We start from the raw sequence: 9,951 nt of genomic DNA, 5'->3' as shown, positions 1-9,951 counted from the left end.
ACAGAATTTTATACCAAACAATACAATGTTCTGAAAGCCAGATTTCTGGGGAGGTTTAGGTTTTGGGGAGTTAAGCTCTTTAATAGAGTCCAAATCACAGTTTGTGCCATTGAGTATGCAGGGGATGAAGGACAAAATGTGATTCTGCATATTGTTTAACTTTTCCGTTACTGTTATTATTGGACTTTGTTGTTACTGTTGTTATTGGATTTATTAAAGTAGAGTTCTAAGTAAAGCACTGTTCCAAATGGATCAATAAGTACTGTCCCAAATCTTATGATTCAGCAGGTTTCAAAACTGACATGTATTTCTGATTTCTATTAGTATATGTTCTGTGATGACTTCAAACATATGCCAATGTAGAGAAATGTAATAATTTTGTTTAATATAAATTTGATAAAGAGAAAAAAAGACCGATTTTTTTTTTTTTTAAGTTTTCTTCTTACCTGACACCCTCAATACAAACAGACATTAACACAATCCAAACGGGTATATATATCATTCAACAATCTTCATCAAGTTCTCACAAATATCTATATTACTATGATTTACATTAAATTTTTTCATATGATATGTCTGTTGATACATTTCTTAAGGAAGCAATATATAATTTAGGCGGAGGTGACGTTTTAATTCTAGACTAAAATAAGCTATTTCAAAAAATCTGTGTATACCTGTGCTGTGTATATGATTCATGAATATTTTTGGTCCAATTTCTCAGAAAATAAATATTTATCATAAATGTTTATATCTGTTAAAGTGAATTGTGTCAACATTTAGGAGTACATTAGCATATACAGTAGGTGTCCTTAAAGCCTAGACAAAAGCCACAAAACCTTAAGTTTGATTTATAGTGTCACTAATATATAATTAAAACTGCCTTGAGAAGCAGGAGAGTACAATTTAGTCTTAGAGCTTACTTGGCAAAAAGAAACAGTGAGTCATGTGTCTGTTGTTTGTTTTGTCATACTTCTTATAGTTTGATGCTTCCGCATACTTTCCTCCCAGTTCTGCCCACAGAAGTTTTCTACAGTGACACTGCTCACTGTTCCAGGGTCCAAAAAGTGGTGCCACACCTGTAAACACATGGCAGATTTCTAACTTGTAAAAACACAAACACAGAACAGAGCAAAATTTTTATCTTCAACAAGAAGATTAATAATTTAATAGAAAGCAAGGTACTGTGTCTATAAACAAATTTCATGCAGTAAAAATTAACTATAAACAAATAAAATGAATAAATTAAATAAAACATCCAAAAAGCTTTCTGATCAACTCACCAGATCCATCAGGGTTGGAAAGTGGCGTGTTGAAACTCTGGACACCACACGTTTTGCAGAATGTGTGCTTGGCCATGTGGGAATTAAATGTGTATGTGGTTATGTTTTCTGATCCCTATGAAACATGATGATTGAATGATTTAGGATTATCTGCATTCTGAACAAATGTATTTTACACTCTTCATCTATTCTACATCCAGCCTGTAGAGCAGTGTACATGCTTCATATCCAATACCTGCAGCAAGGTGAACTGGGATTTTGGCACAATGAAGTGGTGATTGTGTTTCTTTGTACACATACTGTAACTGAGACACAAGAAAGTGAAAATCATGTGGGTTACCTCATGGAAAGGGGACTTTAGTCTCTTGTATGAAAACAATGACTAACTATGAAAAGCCAAGTCAAACAGATCGGCAAAGATAGTTTGCGGTTTGATATTCAGATTTCTTTTGGCTATAAATACACAGTGCACTGTCATAGACATGAAAATAATACCAAATATCATTCTCCATGATTTGTGAATTCAGGTGACGCTGTACTTCAAACCTAAATCTTTTTTCGTAGCTACTCTTAATTTTCTAATGCCTATTGCACCAAAAGTTGGACATTTAGTGGAATGAAACCAGCTTGATCTGTGATTTTTTTCACACGTGATCAAATTATCACACATATACAGATAAAACTGCCAATGATAATCATAATGACATCATAATTCATTTTCATCACATTTTCATCCTATGTCTGTCCGTAAGGAACTATTTGAAATAGAACTTTATCATGATTTGTAAACAACTGATTATGTACAAATGAATAGGCTTTTTGTACAGGCTAAATATCAGCATCAAGACCATATTTTTCCTTGTAGTGCCTTGACATTGTTGGCAACAACTGATGACATTAACATTTAAAGACATCTTTTGCCTAACAGAGTAATTTAAGGCTTTTCATTATGTAAAATACCCCCATTTCTTTGAATGACCCAAATGTCACTTTCCACTGCAAAGTATTCAGAAAGCCATACACGTGATCACACAATCTCACGTTTGACCATTGTACTGTGAGTGTGTTAATGGCTACAGACGGTCCTTACTTGCAATTGAACACGTGTAAATCTGGAGCACTCCACACCTCAAAACGCACCTGGAAAAACAAGTTGATAAGTAGGCCTACTTGAGACAATCTGTACCACATTGGCTAACGTATTTACCAATGTATGCAATCAAGAGACTTTAGTTAAATATAGTTATTTAAGGGATAAAGGTAATTATTTAAAGGATTTTTTTTTTAGTTGGGCAGCAAGATAAACACCGTGGATTTTGTGTTTAATGTCTCCTTTTTTCGATCTCTCTTTTGGTTCACACTGTGCATGACGCAGGGAAAGATAAGGTTATTTAAAGCCTTCCTATTGTCTTTAGTTACGTATGCCATTCGTTTAGCACCTCTAACTTAATGTATGGTAAACTGGTTGCTTGTCGTCTTCAATCTAACCGGTTTAAACTTTTAAGTCATGCTCTTCTGTAGAACATTCCATACTTTGTTGATACCACCACTACTGCTTACAAAACAGAACAACCACTGTTGACTGGCTGGGTCACATGCTTCAGCCAGCTCATTTTGCCCTCGCCGTCATCTGGTTCCACCCGTTCAGCTGTTGTAATACAAGCCCGGACAAAAAAAAAGGATAAGATCAGAGCAGGAAAACTTGTTTTCTTCAAAACAGGCTGAACTGTAACATGTAAATAAAATGTAAATATAGGCTAAGTCATGTATACATAATACAGATGGTTTGTACATTAGTCACATGACTTTTCTGGGGGAAAGTGTGTTGTTAAATAAATAACAATAATAGTAAAGCATGGATTTTTATTGATTTCGAAAATGAGTTTAAATGGGTTTGTTTTGAAAAAGTTAGATTTTATATATATATATATATATATATATATATATATATATATATATATAGATATATATATATATATATATATATATATATATATAGGTGTGTGTGTGTGTGTGTGTGTGTGTGTGTGCGTGTGTCATGTCATGCCAAAACTCTTCCATCTTTGACAAAGATATTCGAACAATATGGTGAAACTTTTAAACTAGGCAAGTTATATAAATATTAGAATTACAGCTTATTTCTTAACATCCTGTATTTGTATTGTCAGGTGTTAATAACAGATTAAATTACAGGCAGGAATATACTGAACATTTCAAGTGATATGCACACACTCCTGAAAGTTCAAGGTACACAAGATCTGGATCTGAACAAACACTCTTTTGAGTTCAGTGATGTGGCAAATCATGTGACATGTATCAGCACGTGTCAGGCAATAATAACCAGAAAATTTCGGGTGATTTTCAGAACATTAATGTTATGTATTTCCTGTAATTTCCTCTGAAAACTTTTCCTTCAACAGAAAGCACATCTTTGCTTTTAAGAACACAAAGCTAAAACACTACAACTTACATTATCACTTTAGAAGAGCAGTGAGGTCAAATTGAGATCTCAAATTTATATTAACCTAAATGCTGACCAACTAGTGATATTATTAGATCACTTTCAAGTGCCAAGTGTCTTTGAGTTAAGATGGAGACTCCAATGTAACAGCAGACAAGACCATATCTATAATCCTAAAAACAAACTGATGACACCATCTTAAAGATCACTGTCTTGTCCTGGCTGTCTTCTTAAACCTTTAACTCACTGTTATTTTCAATATAGGAGTGAAAAAAGTCTAAATGTAAATTCTCCCCCACCCCCCAGTTTTCAAGAAAACTTGCTTAGTTGGGTGATCTAGATAATCTTGTAGCAGCTGTTCATGCTCACGGAAGAAGGAACAGGGAACTGATTCCACAATGATACTAATCCACTAAGTGGATGACTGTCCTGATAAACAAGGCTCAAAGAACATTTTCACAATACAGTCTGCTTTTGAAGTCCAAGCCAGTTAATGTTTAATCATCTGGGGTAATTATTTTATGGTAGCCTATTTTATTTTAACATCACACCCACAGTACTGTACGTTCTGGTAAAAGAAACAAACTGCTTACAATAGGCAGTAACCAGCAATACCTCAGGGAAGCCTCGGAGCAAATTTAGAGCTGGTTCATCTTGTTTGTAGTTGTGTACATGCATGCCTGTCTTTTGCCATGGCAACACAAAGTCACATGGGAAATAACAGATTTCTGTCCAACACATAGTGTACAGTATAGAAAAAATGAATGAAGCCATGAAAATTATAATTACTTTAGCATTAGACCTTTCGGTAACAACAGAGGATAGTGCCAAGACTAACAAAGTAAAACTAACAAAATCCCATCAATTTTATTTAGAAGTCCTACTTTGTAACAGCGGTGAATGTCTGTTAACTTAGCCAGAGAAAATGACCTACATTACTGCAACAGATACTGCAGGCAGCATGTCTGAGGTCAACTTGTTTCAAAGCAATGCCATCTGTGTCACACATTAGCATTCTATTTTAAGTGCGCTGGTTGACACCTCTCTGTAAAGCCTAGGCTAAAACACAAACAATGTACTTCATGGAAACACAGCTACATTGAAGCTGATTTTTGTAAACAAACCATGTTTTTGAGCAAACACTATTTTGGGGACAACACCCTGTCATTTCTGGTCTATAATTATGCTTTAAAAACACAAAAACATTCAGAACTGGTTCCATAACTTTAGCAAGGGATTGTTTTTGATACAATTATTAGCAAGACTGATTTAAGAATATTACATTTTCCAGACTATTCTATTTGTGTTATCACTGCATGACATAGCCCTGCTCTTTGCCTAGCCTAGATTCCAAAGGTCTGAATCGCCAATAGCAAAGCGAACAAACAAACAACACAACCAGCCAATCACTGCCTGAAGGGTGTAGCAAAGGCCAGCCCATTCTAGCATATTCTAGAGACTTCCTTTTTGATACATTGTGATAATAATTATACATTTGAAATACATATACAGAACACGTAATTCCTAAAAAAAACATCATATAAATATTTAGCTTTAAAGCATATTTGAACGTTTTAACAAATAGAAGTTTTGACTGCGGAAGGATCTTGTCATGTGACGTACCATAAACGTCACTCCTCTGGGTTTGTATAAATACAGTAGCACACAGATCCAGCGGCAGAGTTTTCTACGAAGAGGACGCGTACAGTCTTAGAAGAAATATCAGAGTCTACAAGCTTTTCTGAAAGGTAAGACTGAACATCCAATTTGTTTGACAATATTATTCAAGACTTTAAGAATAAATTCTTTAATGCGTCGTTGTATTGTATTGATTCTTTTCGGTTATTTTTAGATGTCTAAGACAAATTAAACTGTAATTCACAATTATTTTAATCAAAGTTAGACGCGTAACGTCATAGGTTACGTTACTAAATGGATGTGTTTGCTTTTTATATGTTATTATATTCGTGCTTTACGATCGGGTTAAGTTTCGTCAGATATGTTTTTGCTGAATCATAGTACACCTAGAACAAAGAGCCCGGATGTTACTGTAACCCCGCCATGTCAGAGAAAGGTTGTGAGATGTTGCGCAGTACGGTTTTTAAATAAAACAAAACATCTGTTATTTCTGCTGTCGTTTATTTACTTTTTGAAAATTTATTTCGGATTTTTTTTAGGATGTTATACTTTATGTAACGTTAGGATATAATAATTCAACAGTTTAGCAGGTCCTTAAGGTTTTCTGGCTGCCAGTATTAAAATGGTCTTTCAGGAAAATCGTTAAAAAGTAGAAATTAAGAAAAAGAGTTACTCTTATTTAAGCAAATGCATTTATATTAAAGTGAGGAAATACAAATCGAATGTATCCATTAAATTAAGTCATGCTAATAGTGTAGTAAATTATGAAACATAATAAATCTTAGTTCTGCCTTGAATACGTGCCATTAAATGTGGTTGACAGAGCTCCGTTCAAGCTTTTCTGGTTGCCTAACACAAGTGAGGTGCAATTAAATGCTTGACTTGCTAGAGCATAGTGCTATCACAAACAAGTGTGATTTCTTTGGAGTTTTGTGTGGTGTTTAAAAAATCTTTCAGATGCTTAAAGCATTCATCTGTGATCTCTGCTTTCATTTAGCTGTTAATGAATGTGTACCAATAGTTTTAAATTAGTTGATGCATGGTTGATGATTATTTTATTTATTTTTTATTTTTTGGTTTTGTTTTGTTAATAGATGCAGATCTTTGTCAAAACCCTCACTGGCAAGACCATCACTCTTGAGGTTGAGCCAAGTGACACCATTGAGAACGTCAAGGCAAAAATCCAGGACAAAGAAGGCATTCCCCCTGACCAGCAGAGGCTGATCTTTGCTGGCAAACAGCTGGAAGATGGTCGCACACTGTCTGACTACAACATCCAGAAGGAGTCCACCTTGCATCTGGTGCTGCGTCTCAGGGGAGGCATGCAGATCTTCGTCAAGACCTTGACAGGCAAGACCATCACCCTTGAGGTTGAGCCAAGTGACACCATTGAGAACGTCAAAGCAAAGATCCAGGACAAAGAAGGCATTCCCCCTGACCAGCAGAGGCTGATCTTTGCTGGCAAACAGCTGGAAGATGGTCGCACACTTTCTGACTACAACATCCAGAAGGAGTCCACCTTGCATCTGGTGCTGCGTCTCAGGGGAGGGATGCAGATCTTCGTCAAGACCTTGACAGGCAAGACCATCACCCTTGAGGTTGAGCCAAGTGACACCATTGAGAACGTCAAGGCAAAAATCCAGGACAAAGAAGGCATTCCCCCTGACCAGCAGAGGCTGATCTTTGCTGGCAAACAGCTGGAAGATGGTCGCACACTGTCTGACTACAACATCCAGAAGGAGTCCACCTTGCATCTGGTGCTGCGTCTCAGGGGAGGCATGCAGATCTTCGTCAAGACCTTGACAGGCAAGACCATCACCCTTGAGGTTGAGCCAAGTGACACCATTGAGAACGTCAAGGCAAAAATCCAGGACAAAGAAGGAATTCCCCCTGACCAGCAGAGGCTGATCTTTGCTGGCAAACAGCTGGAAGATGGTCGCACACTGTCTGACTACAACATTCAGAAGGAGTCCACCTTGCATCTGGTGCTGCGTCTCAGGGGAGGCATGCAGATCTTCGTCAAGACCTTGACAAGCAATACCACAACACTTGAGGTTGAGCCAAGTGACACCATTGAGAACGTCAAAGCAAAGATCCAGGACAAAGAAGGCATTCCCCCTGACCAGCAGAGGCTGATCTTTGCTGTCAAACAGCTGGAAGATGGTCGCACACTGTCTGACTACAACATCCAGAAGGAGTCCACCTTGCATCTGGTGCTGCGTCTCAGGGGAGGCATGCAGATCTTCGTCAAGACCTTGACAGGCAAGACCATCACCCTTGAGGTTGAGCCAAGTGACACCATTGAGAACGTCAAGGCAAAGATCCAGGACAAAGAAGGCATTCCCCCTGACCAGCAGAGGCTGATCTTTGCTGGCAAACAGCTGGAAGATGGTCGCACACTGTCTGACTACAACATCCAGAAAGAGTCCACCTTGCATCTGGTGCTGCGTCTCAGGGGAGGCATGCAGATCTTCGTCAAGACCTTGACAGGCAAGACCATCACCCTTGAGGTTGAGCCAAGTGACACCATTGAGAACGTCAAGGCAAAGATCCAGGACAAAGAAGGCATTCCCCCTGACCAGCAGAGGCTGATCTTTGCTGGCAAACAGCTGGAAGATGGTCGCACACTGTCTGACTACAACATCCAGAAGGAGTCCACCTTGCATCTGGTGCTGCGTCTCAGGGGAGGCATGCAGATCTTCGTCAAGACCTTGACAGGCAAGACCATCACCCTTGAGGTTGAGCCAAGTGACACCATTGAGAACGTCAAGGCAAAGATCCAGGACAAAGAAGGCATTCCCCCTGACCAGCAGAGGCTGATCTTTGCTGGCAAACAGCTGGAAGATGGTCGCACACTGTCTGACTACAACATCCAGAAGGAGTCCACCTTGCATCTGGTGCTGCGTCTCAGGGGAGGCATGCAGATCTTCGTCAAGACCTTGACAGGCAAGACCATCACCCTTGAGGTTGAGCCAAGTGACACCATTGAGAACGTCAAGGCAAAGATCCAGGACAAAGAAGGCATTCCCCCTGACCAGCAGAGGCTGATCTTTGCTGGCAAACAGCTGGAAGATGGTCGCACACTGTCTGACTACAACATCCAGAAAGAATCCACCTTGCATCTGGTGCTGCGTCTCAGGGGAGGTTCAGATATTTAAACTGACAATCTCAGAAATGGACATTTAATTCTTTCAGTATCCCCTGTTCATTCACGCACCAGTTGTCCCCTTTTCTTTCTGTACTTTATTACTCAATCCAGTTACATTTTATTACTACATTTGTTTTTTTCTTTTTTTTTTTTCCACTTTTTTTTTTTTTTTTTTAAATGACTAAATAAAAGCATTGAAATGTATGATTGTTTCCTTGTCTTTGTGGACTACTAGTACAATATCTGGTAAAAAATGTAAATGAGTGAAATAGGACATTGGTTTTATTCTCAAAGAAAAGAATACCAAGCAGAGGTTTATGCTGTAGCATGCAAAAGGGACCATGCGAGTCATATTTAATGTCAAATTTTAATTAAATTAGAAGTGGCTTTATCTCTAACCATGTTAAAAATTTCATCACATTTCACTGCTGGTTATATATGCTCTATATAATCGTGTATGTGACGAATAAAAATCTTGAAACTATCAATTTTTGGATCCTAACACTTAAATCGATAATAGCGAATTACTAGATATCTTGATTTTAAAATTATTGTTTAAAAGCTACATGGCAGCTGCCTAATTTCTTACTTGTATCTGGTGAGACCCTAGGGTGAAAATCACTGTAAATCTATTTTGGTGGAGTCTGTGATGGGCCGGTTAAACAGCTGCTGTTATAAAAGTAAAAATGGTAAGATGGTGCCACTAAGTGTCTCTTCTTGTAACCTGGATGAAATTCCAATAAAGCCTTGCATAAGTCGTTAACAAATTGTATAACTTGTATGCTGCACTGAGTTGTTTGTTCTTTTGTTGGTCCAGTGTTGTACTATTTTTAGTGTAAGTGGTATTTTTTTTTTTTTTTTACACATTCGGGAAGACCTAAATCAATGATTTAAAAAATAAAAAAGTTATATAAATAATTATAATAATATAAAATAGACATTTGGCCAGCAATCTCTATTATCTAAAAAAAATCCTAATCCTGTAATGACTGGAAAGATTGTGGAAAAGTCATGAAATTTCACAAGTCAAAATGCCCTGCAACCCTGGACATAAGACGACGAGAGCCAATATTATGAAAATCAGTTATAGCAACATTTACATTAGGGTTTAATGCCATAGCATATATTCACTGTATTTATCTAGGTTAATGTCAATTTCATAATTCATTTATAATCCTTCCTAGCTGGCACATGACCAATCTTCAATGTTGAAATATGGTTGAATAAGGTCAGTTGTTGTTTTAATGTTGAAACAACCTTTAATGCTGAACAGTTGAAAAACAGCCGGCACATGACCAACCTTCAACATTGAAATATGGTTGAAATAATGACAGTTGTTGTTTCAATGTTGAAACAACGTTGAAAAATGTTTAATGCTAAATGGTTGAAAAAGGTTAACAAAAACACTTGTAAATCAACGTTTT

The 9,951-nt window shown here is 37.4% G+C and overlaps 1 protein-coding gene across 1 annotated transcript; it reads left to right on the top strand.

Moving 5' to 3' along the window:
* The first annotated feature begins 5,333 nt into the window (after nucleotides 1-5,333).
* On the top strand, nucleotides 5,334-9,299 carry LOC122137465 (polyubiquitin-C). Its single transcript, XM_042724457.1, has 2 exons — nucleotides 5,334-5,489; nucleotides 6,474-9,299. Exon 2 carries the CDS (start codon nucleotides 6,474-6,476, stop codon nucleotides 8,535-8,537), a length of 2,064 nt encoding a protein of 687 aa, XP_042580391.1. The 5' UTR covers nucleotides 5,334-5,489; the 3' UTR covers nucleotides 8,538-9,299.
* The last annotated feature ends 652 nt before the right edge of the window (nucleotides 9,300-9,951 follow it).

Source organism: Cyprinus carpio, chromosome B5 (genome assembly GCF_018340385.1).
Source record: "Cyprinus carpio isolate SPL01 chromosome B5, ASM1834038v1, whole genome shotgun sequence".
In the NCBI taxonomy this organism is placed as follows: domain Eukaryota; kingdom Metazoa; phylum Chordata; class Actinopteri; order Cypriniformes; family Cyprinidae; genus Cyprinus; species Cyprinus carpio.
Note: the sequence above shows the minus strand (reverse complement) of the source record. Positions and strands in the feature narration are given on the sequence as shown.

Bases quoted from the DNA above. Each gene is read 5' to 3' on its own strand.
- LOC122137465 (XM_042724457.1), top strand. From the start codon at position 6,474: ATGCAGATCTTTGTCAAAACCCTCACTGGCAAGACCATCACTCTTGAG.